This window comes from Microtus oregoni, unplaced genomic scaffold (assembly GCF_018167655.1).
Source record: "Microtus oregoni isolate MIOR12 unplaced genomic scaffold, Mior012 000138F_ref0000102, whole genome shotgun sequence".
Classification (NCBI taxonomy): Eukaryota; Metazoa; Chordata; class Mammalia; order Rodentia; family Cricetidae; genus Microtus; species Microtus oregoni.
This window is the reverse complement of record NW_024544788.1, coordinates 771,533-792,361: the sequence shown is the minus strand read 5'-3', so window position 1 is coordinate 792,361 and position 20,829 is coordinate 771,533. Positions and strand designations below refer to the sequence as shown.

Here is a 20,829-nt window from a genome sequence, read left to right as displayed (position 1 = left end):
AGGCTGGCTTCAAACTCACAGAGATCTGCCTGCCTCTGAGGCATGTGCCATGACTGCCTAGTTAATTTTGTAAATCCTAATCAGTAAATTTTCATACTAGGATTTAACGCTTCTGAAAGTGTATTTCAGAAAAAAAAAAGACAACTTTTCCTTAGCTATTTATTTACCTATTGATTGATTGGTTGCTACAGGGATCCACTATCTAGCACTAATTTGCCTGGAACTTGCTATTTAGACCAGACTTTGAACCTGCTGTGATCCTCCACCCTCAGGCTCCCTAGTGTTGGGATTACAGGCACCAGCTACCACACGCAGCTCAAAACCTTATCTGAAAAAAAAATGAACACTAAAATTTAACATTAAATGATCACATATGCCGGGCGGTGGTGGCGCACGCCTGTAAATCCCAGCACTCAGAAGACAGAGGCAGGTGGATCTTTGTGAGTTCGGGGCGAGCCTGGTCTACAAAGTGAGTTCCAGGTCAGTCCAGGGCTGTTACACTGAGGAAACCCTGTCTCGAAAAACCAAAAAAGAAAAAAAAAGATCACATGTACTTAAAATAGAGACCCTGAGACAGCTGTAAAATTCCCACGTTCCAGTCTTAGGCGGGTAGTTGCGTTGCATGCAGGGAACTGTAGTCCACGAAAGAGTCGCTTCCAGACAAGATGGCGGAGTTGCTACTGACGCTCGAAGGGGCGGGCCCCGCGGGACTCTGGGCCCCTAGGGGATTGGGCCGCGCGGCGATTAAGCAGGCGGGAAGTATAGACCAGGTGTTAAACCCTTACCCCCGGAGTAAAGCAGGGTGCCCTAGACTCTCGCGAGATCTCGGGGAGCCCAATGGAACGCCAGGCTCCGCTTATCACCAGGGGCATTTGTTAGAGGCGGAGCTCTGAAGGCTTCTTGCCGGGAGCCGTAGGTGCCCGGCGAAACGGCATTGCAGCTGAGCTACCGCTCTGAGGAGCGTACCCGTGACCATGAAGGAAGAGAAAGACAGGCCTAAGGAGAAGCGAGTGACTCTCTTAACGCCTCAGGGTGCCACGGGCAGCAGCGCTGGTGCTACTGCCGAAGGCGCCAAAGGGGAAGATAAGCAAGATCGCAACAGGGAGAAGAAAGAAGCTTTAAGCAAGGTGCCTACCGGCGGGTGGCCCGAGAGAGGGCGGGACGTGTACTCGGGTTGGAGAGGCTGGCAGAGAATGGGGCTGTTCTCTTCCTCTCCCGGGTTTCTCTTCTTGTTCTGACTGAATGAAAATCGCTTTGCTCGGTCTCGAGCGCCGGTGGAAATAGGATTAGCGGGTTCTGGTTAAGCCCCCGAATGGGGGGCGGGGAGCGGTGAGGGAAAGCGAGGGTTCCCTGATGAGAAGGGTGGATTAAGTTAGAGTTGCGACTGCGGGGTGGTCATGGGAGAGGGGAGCGGCAGGCAAGATAGGGGAACTTTAATTGCGCTGAATTGCTAAATAGTCCTTGCGATACCGCGGGTGAGGGGTGGGAGTGCGTGTGATGGGTTAATGGAGGCGAGTTGGGGAAGTCCGTCAAGGGACTTGATGACCTAGAGGGGCACGACAGACGGTTGGCGACGGGTGAAATGTTTTGCATATGTTAAGCAGAATGGGGAGGGTATTCTTTCAGCGGGAGTTAGGAATACAAGTGCGAGAGAGACGATTTCGTGACACTCACGAAAGACTAGGATTTGTCTACCTGTTCAAGAACGGGTTGCACACTGCGGGGTTGCTGTTTAAGAGCAGAACCTGAGATTGTCCTTGCGCCAGACAATTGTCATTTCCGAGAGTGTTTATCAACCCGCATTGCCCCTACCTTTGACTAATCCTGAGTATTGGGCTGCAGGAGAATAGTCTCAGTGGTTTTGTATTTTAAAGCCGATCCTCAAGAGCCATGATTAGGGTATGCGAGAAAGTTGATGTGTGCTGATCTTGTTTTCCTCATATTTCCTAAGGTGGTAATTCGAAGATTACCTCCCTCTTTGACCAAGGAGCAGCTTCAGGAACATCTTCAACCTATGCCTGAGCATGATTATTTTGAGTTTTTTTCCAATGATACTAGGTAAAAAAAAAAAAAAGAATAATAATAATTAAAAACGGGGGTGGAGAGCAGACTTCCGTTCTTTTATCTTACTCCTTTTTGATTTTGAGCTAGTTTCTTTGATGCGTACATCTTTGCGATTGAGCCAGACACCTGCAAGCATATTCACATACCTGCTTTCCCTCTACAGTCTGTATCCGAATATCTATGCCAGAGCCTATATCAACTTTAAGAACCAAGAGGACATTATTTTATTCAGGGACCGATTTGATGGCTATGTATTCCTTGACAATAAAGGTGAGTCTTTTTAAAAAGGTTTCTTAGAAGAGTTTTCCATTTTTACATTGAAGAGACTGTGTGTGGCCAGTAGCGGTGCATACCTATTATCAGCACTCTGGTGACAGAGGCAGGAGGATGACTGCAAGTTAGAGGTCATTCTGGGCTGCATAGAATGACCCTAGAAAAAGAGAGGGTTAGGGAGGGGGAGGGCAGGAGGAAAAGAGAGAGGGAGGGGCAGAGGGGGAGAGCAGTACACAAAACACTGCTTTCTCCACGCCTATGTAGGCGCTTTTTCTCAACTCCTTTGAGATAGAATGTGCAACATGTAAAGGGTTTTTAAAATCCTGAGATATTTTTATTAACTTACTTTAGTTGGATCCAGTGAATGAAATTGCCACGGATTTCTCCTTATGCGACACCTTAAACTTGTTTTAAATGTTGACTTTCTGCTTCAGAGCTATTAATATCCTTTAGGTCAGGAGTCCTCAGTGAGAATACTGTTTATCTTTCTCACAAAGTTGTATATAGCTAACACATCAAATTTGCTCTCCCAGACTGAAGATGATTAATATCATGTGAGGCCCTGGTGTGATCCCCAGCACCAGAAAAACACATAAACATGCAAGCTCTTGGTATCCAGGACACGCAATTTATAACAGTGACAAACTTCTGACTTAACTTCAATCTCACTTTTTACTTGGTATTGGCTACTTGCAATATTTAGCCAAAATGTATCCAGGTTGGCATTTGCCATCTTTCATTTGGTTTTATAATTACAGATAAATGATATAAGGTTTCTCAATTATTTCCAGTTTTCAAATAGTGAATCTTGGTTATGGTATATGCCAATAAAAGCTGAAGGCTTAACAATTGTGTTTATCGAACTTGTGTGCACAAAGGATAAACCAAGGGCTTCTCACTTGCTACAGTCACTCTCTGTTATACTCTTCCATGCCTAACTTCTATAAATTTTCCCAAACTAGCTATTTTTCCTGACCAGCATTTTTATTCTAGTAGGTAGCAGTGATTTCTCACTTAGTTCACAAGTTGTAGTGATTTTTTTTTTGTAGTGATATTTTTATTTCTTTATTCTTTACATCTGATTCAAGTTAGGAGTCTTATCAACGTATTATTTTCTTTTTTTCTTTCTCTCTTTTTTGGATTAGGTTTTTCTTTTTTTTTAAATATTTATTTATTTATTATGTATACAATATTCTGTCTGTGTGTATGCTCGAAGGCCAGAAGAGGGCACCAGACCCCATTACAGATGGTTGTGAGCCACCATGTGGTTGCTGGGAATTGAACTCAGGACCTTTGGAAGAGCAGGCAATGCTCTTAACCTCTGAGCCATCTCTCCAGGCCCAGGTTTTTCTTTTTTTAAAAAAATATTTATTTATTATGTATAGGGCACCAGACCCCATTACAGATGGTTGTGAGCCACCATGTGGTTGCTGGGAATTGAACTCAGGACCTCTGGAAGAGCAGGCAGTGCTCTTAACCGCTGAATCATCTCTTCAGCCCCCTGGTTTTTCAAGACAGGGTTTTCTGTGTAGCTTTGGAGTCAAAGCCTGTCCTGGAACTTGCTCTGTAGACTAGACTGACCTCGAACTCAGAATTTACAAAGATCCACCTGCCTCTGACTCCTGAGTGTTGGGATTATAGGCGTGTGTCACTACCGCCTGGCTTATTTTCTTAAACAATTTTATTACATGTATTTGTTTTGTGTGTGGGTTATGGTACACATATTATCTTGTTCCACTGTGAGGGTGTTGGGAATTAAACTCAGGTCATCAGCCTTGGTGGCAAGTGTACTTACCCACTGAGTCCTCTCACCAGCCCATTGTGTATAGTTTTTTATATTTAAGTAACATTTATTATGTGTATTTTTTTTAAAAAATTTACGTGTATGAGTGTTGCCTGCATGTATGTCTGTGTACCATATTCATGCCTCATGCCCACTGAGACCAGGGCACCAGATCCCTTGGAACTGGAGAGTTACAGATGGTTGTGAGCTGCCATGTGGGTGCTGGGAATTGAACCCATATCTAAGAGCAATAAGTGCTCTTAATCACTGAGCCATCTCTCCAGCCCCTAAAGTGCATTCTTCCCTGAAACTTAACCTATACTTTACATTCTGTGTCCTCATCAGCCATTTCTCCTTACAGGGGTTTCTATTTTTCTATTTTTGTATACTTTAATTGCTATAAGATTCATTGTGTGTGTGTGTGTGTGTGTGTGTGTGTGTGCGCGTGCGCGCGCACACACACACACACACACACACACAAGAATAGAACCAGGGTCTCTCACATACAAGGCCGTGTCTCTGTCACAGAGCTACATCCCCCACTTGAAATTAACCCTTTTGAAAAGATGATTTAAGTTGATAGTTATGAAACAAAAATTCCAAACTCATCCTGGCAGTAACAGCCCTGCACCACCTTGCCTTGGCTCTGGTTTGGTTTTCCTTTGTTTCCCCCAGTTGATCTCCCACTGTGCTTCAGTCTAGTTTTCTTTCTTCCTCTCCTTCAATAGATAGCACTTAATCCTCCTGGTCTGATTCTGCATTTGTTAGGATTTTCATAACCATGTTTCCTTCATGATTTGTTTTTGTTTGAGACAGGTCCCATGTAGCCTAGGCTAGCTTTGACTTCCTCATCCTCCTTCCTGCCTTCCTCTTCTAAGTACTAGGATTGCATCTGTGCCTCCCAACCCCACATAAGAACCCAGTTGTTATTTTATTCTAGTTTATGTCACTGAAGAGAAGATAGTATTTTTTATTTTATTAATTTATTTGAGAAGACAGTATTTTGTACCATGTATGACATTGTTCAGTGGGAATGATCAGGTATATGCTATTTTTTAGCAGTCAGTTTTCTTTTTCAATTGAAATTCACTACCTTTTTCCGAGTGGTGATGGCCCCAGCTCTCAGGGGCAGAGGCAGGCGGATCTCTGTGAGTTCAAGGCCAGCGTGGTCTACAGAGCAAGTTCCAGGACAGGACTCCATAGCTAATGAGAAGCCCTGTCTTGAGAACCCCCCCACCTCCCCCCCAAATAAAAGAAAGAAGGAAATTCACCATCTATAAGCGCAAATTTAGTAGTGTTTAGTATATTCACAAAGTTCTGTGAGTATCACTTTGCTGGAGCGTGGACCATCCACAAAATAACTCCTCTCTATTAGCAGTCTTCTAATCTCCGCTCAGCCCTGGCAGTCAGCTAATCCACCCTCTCTATGGATTTCCCTACTCTGGGCATTTCATAGCAGCAGAATCATATCATTTGTGCAATATGTAGTCTTTTTTTTGTTTTACTTTGTTTTATACTTTTGAAACAGTATATATAGACCAGGCTGGCCTTGAACTTGTGGCAATCCTCCTGTCTCTGTTTCCTGAGTGCTAGATTATAGGTACGAGCCACCATACCTGACTTTAAACAGGTTTTTCTGTTTAGTGAGATCAAATTGACAAATTTATACAAGTTTGTTGACATTATGAAAACTTGATGTATGTATATATACTATGAGATGATTGCCATAATGAAGTTAATAATATTTGTCAAACTTATATTGGTACCTTGCTGAAAATATCTTTATGTAGGTGTAATTCACACACCATAAAATATACCCTTTTAAAGAATACAGTTCAGTGGTTTTTTTTTCATATAATCACACAGTTGTATAGCCATCACCACAATCTAATTTTAGACTGTGATTATCATCCCAGTGAGAAACCCCATACTTATTAGTTGTCACCCCCACAACTAGCTCTAAGCCATTTAGTATCTCCCTCATCCCCAGACAGGGTCTTACTCTGTATCCAATGCTGGCCTCAACTCAAGGCATTCTTCCTCATGAGTACTGGGACTACAGGCTTGTGCCACCACACTGAGCTTCTGTCTCTAGATTTCCCTCATGTAGCTGGTCATTGTATCCCTTTAATACCAGAGTTTGGGAGGTGGATGCAGGAGGATCAGGGGTTTAAGACAGTATCAGCTGCATAGAAAGTTTGAGGTTGGCTGTGGCTATGTGATGTATCCTACTTCCAAAAAAAGCCACCATATTGTTTTAACAATTGCTTGTTTAAGAGATTTCTAATATTTGCTGGTTTTATTTAGAATTTTTGAATTGGTGTTTGCTAGGCAGCCCAGACTGGCCTTGAACTCATGACCCTCCTATTTTAACCATCTAGTGCTAGGGCTATAGATGACCCACTATGTCATGCTCTAATATATGGAATGAATTCATAATGAAAATTAATTTGTAGATTTTCTTTTCACATATCAAAATACCGCATTTTAGAAGGTAAATTTCAGGGAACATTAATTCTGTGCCTTATCTTTGTTTTTGTTGTTGATAGAGATAGGATCTTTGTGTGTTGCCCAGGCTGGCCTGAAACTCTTGGGCTCAAGCAATCTTCCTGCCTCAGTCTTCTCAATAGTTGAGACTATAGGTACATGCCACCACATCCAGCTTAGTGCCATGTCTTTAATTCTGCTATCAGTGTCAGTTCTGTAGTTGTGTTAATCTAGTAAGGGTTTCGGCATTTGGAGTCTGGAAAACAGTAGATGATTTGCTTGTACCCACTTTTGAGATCTTCTTTATTACAGCAAGGGTGGCATTTTTTTTTCTCTAAACAGGTCAGGAATATCATGCTATAGTAGAATTTGCACCTTTTCAAAAAGCTGCAAAAAAGAAGATTAAGAAAAGAGATACAAAAGTTGGGACTATCGATGATGGTACAGTATAGCTCTGGTTATGTATTGCTGCTTTGGGCTTTTTTAAAGTTCTTTTGCATAATGCTTTTGTGAGTTAGACTCCAATATGTTACATTAGAAACATTTCAAATAAAGTTAATGGGAACTCTTATGCCTGCGGAAGCGTTGCTGAATTGTGAGAGTGGGTGTGGCTTTTCCAGTGTTTCTGTTCTCTTTGGCTTAGTAGCATTTCATTCGTCCGCCACTGAGCCATCCAGTCTTGACTGCTGAGTAGTAAATCATTCTGAGTCTGCTGGTTAGGAAATGGTAACCAAAAGCAGTTTTTAATTATGTTTACAGTGTTCTGCCTGCAGGCCAGAAGAGGGCACCAGATCTCGTTATAGATGGTTGTGAACCACCATGTGGTTGCTGGGAACTGAACTCAGAACCTCTGGAAGAGCTGCCAGTGCCCTTAACCTCTCAGCCATCTCTCCAGCCTCAAAAATTAGTTTAAATGATATTGATTGCTCCTTGCAGCCTCCTACCAAGCTGTGATTTAATTTATAGTTTCTGTTATCTTTCTAAAACAAGTTTTGTCCTATGGTTGAAAACATTGTAAAAGTGTGTGTGTGTGTGTGTGTGTGTGTGTTTTATCTTCATGTTTGTCTATATACCATTTATCTGCCTGGTGAAAGGAGAGGCCAGAAGAGGGTCCCCTGAAACTAGAATTATAGGCGATTGTGAGCCACTATGGGGTGCTTAGAATTAAACCCAGGTCTTCTGGAACCGCAGTCAATACCCTTAACTACTGACCAATTTCTCTAGCCCCCCCCCATGACTTTGAAAAATATTAATGTAGGAAGTGGAAATTTTGAATGGTATTATTTATTAAGTAATAAAAAATATTAGAAAAATATTAATGTATATAATTGGTGGTGAGGGGAATACATAAGTGTAGAGTTTAGGGGACAGCTTTTAGGAGTTGGTCTCCCCTCTACCATTTGGGTCCTGGGGACGGATCTCGGGTCAGCAGGTTTGGCAGCAAATGTTTTTACCTCTGAGCCATCTTGATAGACACTCCCACCCCCAAGGGGAAAACCTTTTTATCTCCAGGTAGCTTCATATAAAACAACTGAAATCAGCATTCTAATCCCCTAGGCCTTGAGTATGCAGTTAGCAATACATATAGTTACTAAGCTAAACAAAAATAGAGGAATGGATAACTGGCATAATTTCCATGTAAGGCATAACCAACTCCAGATTTTGAGATTTTGGTACTATTATGTTGGAAAACTGTTATATAACTCTTATTGTATTCGATAAGGATTTAGCCCCAGTGTGTGTGTTTTTTTTTTATTTTTTATATGTTTGGGTGTTTTGCCTGCATGTATGTCTGTGCACCTCAGAGGCTAGAAGAGAATGTTGAATTCCCTAGAATTGGAGTGATAGAAGGTTGTAAAGCACCATTGAATTTTGGGAATCGAACCTGGATCCTCTGAAAGAGAAGCCAGTGCTCTTAACCACTTAGCCATCTCTCTAACCAGCCATCTATCTAACCACCAGCCTCAATATTTTTATATCAGATTGATCCTAAAAGATCAATCTGATATAAAAATGTTAAATAAAATAAAAATTGTTGAATTTTTGTCATTTGTTGTTGTGAAACAGTGAAGAGGCAAGTACACAGCTTTTTATTGATGATAATCCAGATATGAAATGCGGCAGTGCAAACAATATAATGACTCAGGTATATTTCCCTTCCTTAGGATGGAGATACCTAGGAGAGAGCTCCAGGAATCACCACAGTCTCCAAAGCCATGTTTAGGACTTGGCCTCTAATTTATCATTTTGGACCACCACACTTTCCGATTGAGGTGTCATAAAGTGGTGTGTGCTCATGCACAAATTGCTTACACGCTGTTAAGGAATACTATGTAATTTCTATTTCTCCTGTAAGTGTGGCTCTGGTTTCATGGGGTCCTTAGACTTTTTTCTCCTGAGATTCTGTGGCTCAAACCAAGTGTCTCATCCATCTAAGCAAGCGCTCTCAAACTGAGCTGCAACCCCAGGCCTAGAACAGTGTTCCACCTCGTATCAGTGTGTTCTAATGTATGCTCTCTCGTTTTTCCTGACCCCTCTGTTACATCACACTCCACCGTGGGTATCAGTGATTTGAGTTCCAAAGTAGCCGTAGGGATCTAGCTTGTGTGAGTGTTGTTTTTTGTTTTTCAAGTCTTCCATATAGTAGAAAAATATCTTCTTAGGTAAAGATCTGTCCTAGGTAATACTTCTTTTTTGTTGGTTAAAGTCTCTGTTTTCTGGTTCCTTAAATGATTGTTTAGATCCAGAATACAGAAAATTTTTGGAGAGTTATGCCACAGACAATGAAAAAATGACGTCTACTCCAGAGACATTGCTGGAGGAAATAGAAGCCAAAAATCGAGAATTAATAGGTAAGTAGGAAGAGGGTTTTGGCCAGTGGCTTTTTCATCAGACTGCCTTTGAAAAACAATTGATGTCTTCTAGCAGTAAGATCTTATTCCTAAAACTTGACCTGGTAATCTACAAAACTGAAGTTCATTATTAGAAAACTGAAAATATGAGAAATTTTCACTTAGATGTTGGTTCTAAGCAACCAGCTCTAACTACTGGCATGTGTTTGACCCAGGATTTCTACTTCTAGGAATTTATCTCATAAATTTGTTCCATAGTCCTAGCTACTCGGAGAGGATAGAAAGTTAAGGCCTGCCTGCACTATAGTTTGTTCGCGGCCAGTTGGACAGTTAAGTGAGCAGGATGCTGTCTCCAAAAAAAAAAAAAAAAAAAAACAACCCAGTAATGGTAGCATACACTTGTAATCCCAGCACTCGGTGGGGTGAAGGGGATAGATAGAGGAAGGGGGATCAGAGGTTAAAGGTTAAAGTGATCCTCTGAGAGCTGGGCAGTGATGATGCACGCCTTTAATCCCAGCACTTGGGAGGCAGAGGCAGGTGGATCTCTGTGAATTTGAGGCCAGCCTGGTCTACAGAGTAAGTTCCAGGACATCCAGGGCTGTTACACAGAGAAACCTTGTCTTGAAAAACCAAAAAAAAAAAAAAAGGACCATCGTTGGTTATATAGTGAGTTCTTCCAGACCAGCCTTAGCTGTATTAGACTCTGTCTCTAAACAAACAGAAAGTTTATTTTATTTATTTTTTTTGGGGGGGGGTTAGAAAGTTTTTTTTTTTTTTAAAAAAGATGTACCCGGGCGGTGGTGGCGCACGCCTTTAATCCCAGCACTCGGGAGGCAGAGGCAGGCGGATCTCTGTGAGTTCGAGACCAGCCTGGTCTACAAGAGCTAGTTCCAGGACAGGCTCCAAAACCACAGAGAAACCCTGTCTCGAAAAACCACACAAAAAAAAAGAATATAAAAAAAAAGATGTGTTCAAAAAGATGCCATCAAGGCTATTATCACTGTTCAGCATGTTGAAAAAATGAATTTAAGTAAGTTTTTTTTTAGTATTTGTTTGTTGTTTTGAGACAGGTTCCCTCCGTAGTCCTGGCTGTCCTGGAACTCACTCTGTATACCAGGATGCCTGCACAGAGATCCTCCTGCCACCTGTCTCCCTAGTCTCCTGTCTCCCTAGTATGCCACCATGTCTACTCCATTTTTACTTTTCTAATGTTTATGTCTGTGGGGGGGTGTATGCACATGGGTGCAGGTGCCTGGGGAGGCAGGAGACTTCAGATTGCCTAGCGCTGGGATTCTGATGTGATTCCTGAGAGGTGGACTCGGGTCTTCTGCAGTAGCAGTACTTAACTCTTAACCCCTGAGCTGTCCCTCCAGCCCCTTACTAAAATGCTAAAGCTTGGTTTCTATTAATGAATATGCAGATTATTCTATTAATGAATATGCAGATTAAGCTTCCTTAGAATAAATTCCCCGAAGCAGAGCTAGGGCATCAGAATGACCAGCTGTTTGGAGTAGCGCTCCTGTCCTTGGTTTCTTTCCAGTCAAACTTAAGCTCCTATCTAATAAAAATGTACTTACTTACCTGTTACCAAGTAGCAATTGCTCATAAAAACTTTCAGCACTTCTTTTTTAAGATTTATTTTTATGTACACATGCTTTGTCTGCATGTATACCTGCAGCCCAGAAGAGGGCATCAGATTGTGAGCCATCATGTGGGCGCTGGGAACTGAACTTAGGACCTCAGGAAGAGCAGCCAGTGCTCTTAATTGCTGAGCCATCTCTCCAGCCCCAACTTTCAGTATTCTAATGACAGTTTATTCACTGTCTTTTCACTTTTTTGTGAGATGGTCTCATGTACCCCAAGCTAGCCTCAAACTATGTGACCATACAGCCAAGGATAGTCTAAACTCCTGATCCTCTTGCCTCCTCAGGTGTATGCCACCACACCCAGTTTTATTCACTTTTTAAAAAATGTAATTTAAGCTTGCATTTTGAAATAGAATACTTTACAACTTGTTTGGATTAATAGGGTGGATTTTGTAAGGGGTATCATTTCCCCATCTTGAGTGGGTAGCAGGGCTGACTGAAAATAAAATCCTTTCCAGGCTTGATAAGCATTATTAATAATCTGCTTGTGCTTTATAGCTAAAAAGACAACCCCACTCTTGAGCTTCCTGAAGAACAAACAGGTGAGTTTTCATTTTGTAGTTCGCCTGGTTCTTGATTAGTTCACAGAGCATAAACATCTGAGAGCCTTGGGGTCCTACAGGAGAAATAGCTATTTTCCCACAGTTAGCCCTTAAAGGTCTAGCTTCTTTGGGCATCTTCATGGTGGTGGTGAGCCTATGGGCTTACCTTGCAGACCTAGAGAGAGCTTTGCTTCCCCAGAGAAATTTGTGATACCCCGAATGCCTCAAGTCAGATGGGCTAGCAGGTACCCATAATACCTTTGCAGCTAATTGGGGTTTTGGTGCCTTTGGAATTGGAATTGGATTGTGTTCGTATTTCTAGCGAATGAGAGAAGAAAAGAGGGAAGAAAGAAGGAGACGAGAAATAGAAAGGAAAAGACAACGAGAGGAAGAGAGAAGAAAATGGAAAGAAGAGGAGAAACGAAAAAGAAAAGATATAGAAAAGCTAAAGAAGATAGAGAGAGTTCCAGAAAGGGAAAAAATAAAGGATGAACCAAAGATCAAGGTATGGGAACAACGGAAACAGACTGCATGTCACTGAAACTGCATGTGTCTATGCATGAGCCTTGTGTTGTTGCAAGTTTTGTTTTATTTTTGCACTTTTGGGGGTGGGTTGTGGAAATAAAAATATTTCCTATCATAGTAATAATATTAAGTTTTAAGCTGAGGATGACTTAGAAGGATTCGGTAGTTTACCCAATGCTATCATCCTTCATTGCAGACCTGTTTTGTTTCAGTCACTAATAATGTTTGCTATGTGGGTTGCTAGTTTCTCGGGTCCTGGTAAATGAGGACTTAGGCTTGGCTTGCATGAATGTGGGGTTTTTTTCAGCTTTTCTTTCATAAATGATACATGAAGTTGCCTCATCTGTTTGTTTTCCACTGTCTTCAGGTACACAGGTTTCTGTTACAAGCTGTGAATCAGAAAAATGTAAGGATCAAATACATGATACAGAACATCTAGTATCATGTCACACACACAGGTCTTAGCTCATAACTTTTGGTGGTGGTGGTAGTGTTATGTGTTGAAACCCCTTCAGATTGACTTGGGTCTTTGTAAAAGCTGAGCTATTTGACATCTCTCTTTAAAAGGAAACCCCAAACCAGGCAAGGTAATTCATCAAGGCAGAAGGGTTTAGTATGAAGCCAGCCTGCCCTGCAGTTCCAGTACCTCAATAAAATAGGATAGAATAAATGGAGGGCATTCAAGTGACACCCTCATGTTCTGCTGTATACCCAGAAGCCTCAGCAGTGTAGCTTCAGAGGAAAGTCAGTTTATATCGTGCCTTCTCTTCTATGCCTCTCCTAACTGGCTGCCCTGGGGAACGAGTATTGACAAATACCCTGCCTTAAATGCTTTCCCTCTCATGATTCCTGAGTTACTGTCTTGCATCTAGGAATCTGTAATCAACAGGTGCTTATTGCTACATTGCATATAGGAAGAGGAAAGCCTGTAGAAAGATCTCAGCCTTGCTGCTTCCATCCCAAGGGTATGGCTTGGGCAGCCCTTGCTCCAGTGAACATCCCAGAGAAGTACTTGGAGCTAGACCATCAGAAAGTCTAAGAACATCTCACAGATAGGACAGCATGGTTGCCTTCTTCTACTTTCTGGAAATACAGCAGTTAGGGGAGCTGGGGTTTCCTGAGTCTCCTTTGGACTCATCATTGCTGATACAGGAGAAACTTCCACCTCAGTTCCTTCCAGCTGAGTCTCTGTTCACCATGCCACAATTGATTTGACTTGTTTATCTACATGATAAGCAAGACAGAAGGTAGAGCCAGCCATACTAGAGAGCTTCTCTAATGTTCTTATTAAGTAACGAACATCTTGGCATCTAATACAGGTAGATGTTTGTTAGAGAAATAAGAACACTTCAAATGAAACCTGCACATCCGCCCTCATTTTACTTTGGGACCTTCTTTGTGTCCATTTTGGATTCCCATTTGTAGTGGCTGTGTGTGCTGAAGTAGCTCATGCTTAAGTCCTGTGGTTCTTTTGCCTTTTGCTTGGTGACTTGCATGATGACTTTTCCCTAAGGTGAACCTCTTATGATGCATTTACTGTGATACTTTGTTTTGCCTAAGAATCTCTGCCTATCCAACACCTAGTGGAGGTATCCATGATACCTCTTTATAGCAATGATGTCAGAAAGAGTAGCATATGTGGCATTGAGTAGAGTTGGAATTTCAGCGTTCTATTGTGTAAGGCTTTTGGGTTTTAAAATCTCAGTGCCAAGTAATTCTTGATATTTATCTCTAATGATAATGTGATTATACCATCATAAATATGTTATTCTCAGGCTTAAGGCAGAATCATTTCCACAATGAATCTCTCCTTTGGTAATCAAGGCATTTGGCACTGCAGGTGTATACATAAAAGAAAAATAAAAACAAAAAACCTGACTGACTTAAAAGTTTGACCTATAGCCAGGTATGGTGGTGCACACTTTTAACCAGTACTAGGGAGACAGATATAGGCAGATTATAATTTCCTGGCTAGCCTGGGCTACATAGTAAGAACCTGTCTCAAAACCCCTTCAAAAGAGTCCATTTAAAACCAAAGGAGTCTTGATCCCATTGCCACAGGATGATGAAACCACTTCTCGTGGAAGGAATGATACTTTACAATAGTAGCATCCTTTTAGTAAGTCACTATTGTGCATTAGCTGTTTGAGAATAATGGCACAAAGATAAGGGGCTTTCTGTAGTATAAAGTCAAAATAGTATATTGTGGGATTTTTGATAAAATCAGAAGGCAATGCCCTATTCACCAAAATAAAAAATAAAAATTTTCTCTTTAAAAGCTGCTCAAGAAACCAGAAAAAGGAGATGAAAAAGAACTTGATAAAAGAGACAAAGCCAAGAAAATGGACAAAGAGAATCTGAATGAAGAAAGAGCCTGTGGGCAAAGTTGTACTCTGCCCAGGCGTTTTGATGTTGACCTGAAGGATGAAAAGCCAAAGAGGTCAGTCAGCGATTGAGAGCTCTGAGCCACCTTTCATCGTTAGCCATTAATGTAGATGGCATGCCCTATACTTGCCTAGAGTTAAATTAATTGCTGATTGGAATAGTGTACTCACATGTAAGAACACTCAGGAGGCTGCGGTAGGAGGATTGTTAGTTTCCAGACTAGCTTAGACTACATAGTAAGACCTTGTCAAAAAAAAGGAAAAAAGATGAATTGCTTTATACACGTGGAAGAAGGAAAAGGAAAGGTCGCAAATATTCTAGTGTTTTCATCTAGGTGAATGAGCTTTGGTTTTTCTTTTTTTTTCTAAAGATTTATTTATATTATTTTCAGTTATGTGTATGTGTCTAGTATGTGATTATATGCACATGTGTGCAAATTCCCTTGGAGGCCATAGGTGTCCGATCCCCCTGTGACTGGAGTTACAGGTGCTTGTGAGCCCCTGATGTGGGTGCTGGGAAACAAACTCGAGTTTTCTGCAAAAGCAATAGGTTCTTAACTGGTGAGCCAGCTTTTCAGCCCTGACCTCTGGTTTTGCTTGGTTTTTTTTTTTTTTTTGGTTTTTTGAGACAGGGTTTCTCTGTGGCTTTGGAGCCTGTCCTGGAACTAGCTCTGTAGACCAGGCTGGTCTCGAACTCACAGAGATCCACCTGCCTCTGCCTCCCGAGTGCTGGGATTAAAGGCGTGCGCCACCATCGCCCGGCTTTGCTTGTTTTCAAAAACACTACTTTTCCCTCAGCTGTAGCAGTCAGTGCACCCTCATTAGGATGGCCAAGTTAGCACAGTGTTCCTGCACTTGCAATTGCAGGATGCTTGAAGGGTCAGGCTCACCTTCCTTTCTTTTGTTCCGCTGTGTTTTTCAGACGGTCTCATGTGTTTGAGTCCAGCCTATGGTGCTGGGACTTAAGACCCGCACACGATCATACATCATTTGGTAAAGCACCCACCTTGTCAGCCAAGCTGTGTTTCCAGCCCTCTTGTTTGTTTGTCACGCAGGCTTGATGATGAGAATGTCAGAGATTACAGGGATCGGGATTATGAAAGAGAGCAGGAGCGCATGATCCGAGAAAGAGAGAGGATAAAGCGGCAAGAAGAAGAACGCCGGAGGCAGCAGCAGAAGGAGCGCTATGAGAAAGAGAAGGCTTTCAAACGAAAGGAAGAGGAGCTGAAGAGGGAAAAAGAAGCACTTCGAGATAAAGGGAAGAAGAGCGAGAATACAGAATCAATATGCACCTTGGAAAAAGCTGAAAAGAAAGAGGAAGTGGTGAAGAGAGACCGCATAAGGAACAAGGTGCTGCTTTTCATTAAACTTGCTTATTTTATGCGGATTGATTTCCCCATTCTTACAAGGATAAATGTAAAGGAATGAGTGCTCTCCCCACCCCCACTAGGTATTGAACTCAGGGCTTTGCAAGTTTTCTGCTCATGAACTTCATCCCCAGTCCCTATTGTGGAATTTTCATTTCTTTTGTTATGTTTATTTACTCATTTATTTTGTGTGTGCAAGTGCACATTAGGTCTCAGTGCGTAAGTGACAGTCAGAGGGCAATTTGTGGGAGTCATTTCTTTCCTTCCACCATGTAGATCCTAGGGATTGAACTCCCGTTGTCAAGCTTGGCAGCAAGTGCCCTTACCTGATGAACAGTAATTTCTTTTTTTTGGATTTATTTATTATATATACAGTGTTCTGCCTGCCTGTCTGCCTTCATGCCAGAAGAGGGCACAAGATCTCATTATGGATGGTTGTGAGCCATCATGTGGTTGCTGGGAACTGAACTCAGTACCTCTGGAAGAACAGCCAGTGTTCTTAACCACTAAGCCATCTCTCCAGTCCAAGCAGTAATTTCTTAATATCCTATTTATTCATAATTCAGAGTTCCTCAATTGCATCATTAATGTCTTCTTAAATAAGGGCTTTGAACAAAGTTCTTAAAGTATATGTGTTTGAAATAGTTAATTAGTGTGTGGTTGAATTCTCTTTTTTTTTTTTTTTTTTTGGTTTTTCGAGACAGGGTTTCTCTGTGGTTTTGGAGCCTGTCCTGGAACTAGCTCTTGTAGACCAGTTGAATTCTCTTTTGATCTAAGCAATCTCCCTTTTGTTTTCCTGACATTGAATTGTTTGTTGCAGAAACCAATTTGTCTTATGGATCTTCTCAGATTGTAGACTGGCAAAATATAACATTTTGATCTCATTAAACATATATATCCTGTTTCTTTTACAGTTCATAATTAAGTGCTGGTACTGTGATAGACAACTTAGCATGAATGTTCAGTCTCCAATACTAAAAACTTATAATTAACTGAACAATTTTAAAATGAAAATAATAATCAAATCTAGGCTGGAAATCAGCAAGCATTCCTAGAAAAGGCCAGCTGGTAAATATATTAAGCTGTAAGAGCCATATGGTCTCTGACATAGCAGCTAAATTCTGTTAAGAAAACAGGCATGATGGTATATAAAAATGATCTTGGAACTGTGAGTATTTCTCAGTGGTTAAGAGTGCTTGCCTAAATTGCATGAGGCCCAAGGTTCAATCCCAGCACTGCCAAAAGGAAAAAAAGGAATGAATTGAGTATAGCTGTGTCCTAAGCAAATTTTATTTACTTAAAAAATAAAAAACTTGGGGCTGGAGAGATGGCTTAGCAGTTAAGAGTGAATAGTGCTTTTCCAGAGTACTGGACTTCAGTTCCTAGCACCCATGTTAGAGTCACGGAATCTATAACTCCAGCTTCTATGAGCAAGTTGTACATAAATACATGCATGCACACACACATGCATACACACACCCCATAGTTAAAAATAATAAAAATAGGGGCTGGAGAAATGGCTCAGTGGTTAAGAGCATTGCCTGCTCTTCCAAAGGTCCTGAGTTCAATTCCCAGCAACCACATGGTGGCTCACAACCATCTGTAATGAGATCTGGTGCCCTCTTCTGGCCTGCAGATGTACACACAGACAGAATATTGTATAGATAATAAATAAATAAATATTTAAAAAAATAATAAAAATAAATCTTTAAAACGGCTGGGCATGGTGGTGCACACATTTAATCCCAAAACTCAGGAGGCAGGAGCAGATAGATCACTGTAAGACAGGTAGATCTTTACAAATTTGAGACCAGCCTGGTCTAAACAATGAGTTTCAGGCTAACTACAGCTACATAGTGAGACCCTGTCTCAAAAACAAAATAGACAAAACACCCGGTGTGCCCTGATCTCGAAAAACCAAAAAAAAAAAGTTAGACCTAATTATTGAATCTGAGATAGCTTTAAAGGTTAGGCAAAGAAAGCCAGGTGGTAGTGGTGCACGCCTTTAATCCCAGACTGCAAGTTGGGTATGGTGGCACATGTTTTTAACCCCAGAACTAAGGAGGCAGAAGCAGATGGAACTCTGTGAGTCTGAGATCAGCCTGCTCCACAGAGTGAGTTCCAGGACAGCCAGGGCTACACAGAGAAACCCTGTCTTAAATAAAAATGGGACAGCAGCTATATATATACACACACACACACATATTGTATATGTATATGTTGATGGCCTGTAGTTCTAGCTACTCTGACGGCTGAGGCAAGAAGATAGTAAGTTCAAGGCCTGCCTGGGCAACTTAGAGATAGCCTGTCTCAGAATAAATAGAAAAAGGGTTGGATATACAGTTTAGTGGAGCACTTATCTACCATGCACAAGGCTCTTGTTTCAATCCCTCCTTTCAAAAAAAAAAGGTTGCTTTTCAGATTGAGAGAGGAATTGGGAAGTTATTACGTAGCACACATTCAGGTCTTTGACCTGATATGACTTGATTTGGGGGTATATGAATGCATCATTTAGGGCTCTGAAATCCCCCTCCCCCCATGTTAAAGAGGAGTAACAGTGCTGTAACATGAATATTTTGCTTTGTTTTAGGATCGTCCAGCAATGCAGCTGTACCAACCAGGAGCCCGAAGCCGAAATCGACTCTGTCCCCCTGATGACAACATCAAGTCTGGAGATTCCCCAGTGGACAGAAAGCAGGAAAGTGGTATTAGCCATAGAAAAGAAGGAGGAGAAGAGTGAGAAGACTCATTGGCCATAGGTGTCCTGACTGTCCAGGCAGCCAAAGAGCACGTGTTATGCTATCCAGAAGTGCCTTCAGGGCAAAGGAACAGAGAACAAGGAAAGGGGTCGCTGTGCTGGTGGGATGCACTACAGAGGAGTGTAGTGTGTCTAAGCAGGAATAAGATTGCAGGCTCAGAATCGGAAGTACAATTTCATTGTTTTTTGCAGTTTTCACAAGTTAATTTTAATGTCTCAGACAAAGATGGTAGCAAGAACATTGCAAGTGCAAAGTAAGGACTTTGTATGACACAAGCGAAAACGGAGCAGGGGCTAAAATCAACAGGTGTTCTTAATCCTGGCTTAGAGTGTCTTAGCTTGAGTGGAGCAGAAGCACACGAAGTCTTGTCGGGGTCTAACTGTTTTGCATTGTTGGTGATAACTGTTGACTCTGTAGTGTAGAAGTAACAAGCATGTAATTGTAGCACAAGTAGAGTGGAAGAGAGATTATGGCTGATGGAAAAGATTTAAATAGTCGTGTTACATCTATATTCTTTGTCTGAAGTTTTTGTAATTATAGCTTGTTTTGTTTACTTCTGTGAACTTAGCATCAAAAAAATTGTAAATGTCTTGTTTTGCCTTTAGCAATTTTTTCCTATTTATAGGTAAAGTGTAGTCTTTAGTTAGCTGCTGACAATCTAAGTCTTCGTTCTATCTTAGGTCAGATGACTTGAGTGCACACCCTCTCCAGGAAGAAAACTACACAGATAGATCTGTTCCTGTCAAATGGCAGCTTTCAGTCTTAGCTTGTTTTGTGTTACAGTCAATAAATTTTGACTTCATTCAAGTATGAAACTCCATTTCCTTATTCACGTTCTGACTTACTGGTGGTACTGGGGACGGAATGAGGGAACTCAAGCATGCTCTGTGTGCACTCTGCCACTCAGCTATAACCTCTGCAGCCTGAAGCAAGGTGAGTTTATTAACTTTCTTAAGTAGCTTTGCTTTTTAGAAATTAAGTAGTTGATACTGAATTAACTTCTTGAAAATTTTGAAAGGGGATAAATGATACTAATTTCTGCCTTCAGTAGGCAAGGAGAGGCTTCAACCAAAAGAGAGGTTAGATCATGGCTCACCATTCTTTTACCATAAAGAACGAACTAAAGGTAGACATGGGTTCACACCTGCAATCCCAGCACTCAGAAAGTCAAGGCACAAGGATTGACATCAATTTGAGGTCATCCTGTGCTACATAGCAGGGTCTAGGCTAGCCTGAGCTACAAAGTAAGACTGTCGAAAACAGTAGTGCACAACATTCTTTTTTCCAGTGTCTTTTACACATTGTATTTTTTAAAAAATATTTATTTATTATGTATACAATATTCTGTCTGCATGTATGTCTGCAGGCCAGAAGAGGGCACCAGACCTCATTACAGATGGTTGTGAGCCACCATGTGGTTGCTGGGAATTGAACTCAGGACCTTGGTCTAGTTCGAGGTTCCTGGTTTCTGCTACACTATCAATGCTGGGTCCTCACTAGGACTCTTTCGGATATCCTGTGGTTACCCTGTGTTGTGGAGATCCTGTAGCTTTGGATCTGCAGGTCAGGTTTCTTCACATATTCCTGCAGGATAGATGGGGTGGATGTTGCCAGTGAAGTCAAAAGTCATAACCCTGGTTCTGGGCCTGGGCTGCTGCAGGGTTGATCACCCCACCAGTTCTGCCCTGTCCTCACCACCAGGGTGAGCTCTCCAATACTGTCCGGGCCCTGTCCCCTCTCCCGCCCATTGTCCCTTGTGGCAATGAGGGAGGGGTGGGGCCAGTTCTCCTGTCAGGCCCTCAGGGTCTGCTCTTCCACACCTGCCCCACCAGGGCCAGCTCCACTGTGTTACCCTGTGAGGTACAGTGGCCTCTCCTTCCAGTGCTGCAGCTGGTGAGGGGTAGGGACAGCTCTCCCACTCTTATGACCCCATGGCCAGCTCCTCCACCTGGCTCAGGCATTGATGAGTGGGGTTTGGGGGTGCATCTCTCCTCCGCCCATGATGCCACATGTCAGATGAGTAATGGGTCACCCTTACCTCCAAATACCTGGCCAACTCTGCTGTGCTGCCTAGGCGAGGCAGAGCCCACTTTCCTGAGTGCTGCAGCTGGTAAGGGGGAGGGTCAGCTCTCTCATCTGTTGCAGGC

The 20,829-nt window shown here is 42.0% G+C and overlaps 1 protein-coding gene across 2 annotated transcripts; it reads left to right on the top strand.

The window, feature by feature from the left end:
* The first annotated feature begins 944 nt into the window (after positions 1-944).
* On the top strand, positions 945-19,109 carry LOC121444718 (regulator of nonsense transcripts 3B-like). Of its 2 annotated transcripts, XM_041646620.1 has the most exons (11): positions 945-1,127; positions 1,952-2,058; positions 2,228-2,334; positions 6,950-7,048; positions 9,349-9,459; positions 11,604-11,647; positions 11,970-12,152; positions 12,540-12,578; positions 14,452-14,612; positions 15,612-15,906; positions 18,514-19,109. In XM_041646620.1, the coding sequence occupies exons 1-11, from the start codon at positions 975-977 to the stop codon at positions 18,661-18,663; spliced, it is 1,449 nt and encodes a 482-aa protein (XP_041502554.1). In that variant the 5' UTR covers positions 945-974; the 3' UTR covers positions 18,664-19,109. The 2 variants fall into 2 exon arrangements, with proteins under 2 accessions (XP_041502554.1, XP_041502555.1); XM_041646621.1 differs by lacking the exon at positions 12,540-12,578.
* Positions 19,110-20,829: the final 1,720 nt, after the last annotated feature.

Coding starts and splice junctions, on each gene's coding strand:
- LOC121444718 (XM_041646620.1), top strand. CDS start 975: ATGAAGGAAGAGAAAGACAGGCCTAAGGAGAAGCGAGTGACTCTCTTA. Junction 2,059..2,227: donor TTTTTTTCCAATGATACTAG/GTAAAAAAAAAA, acceptor TTCCCTCTACAG/TCTGTATCCGAATATCTATG. Junction 14,613..15,611: donor AAGGATGAAAAGCCAAAGAG/GTCAGTCAGCGA, acceptor TTTGTCACGCAG/GCTTGATGATGAGAATGTCA.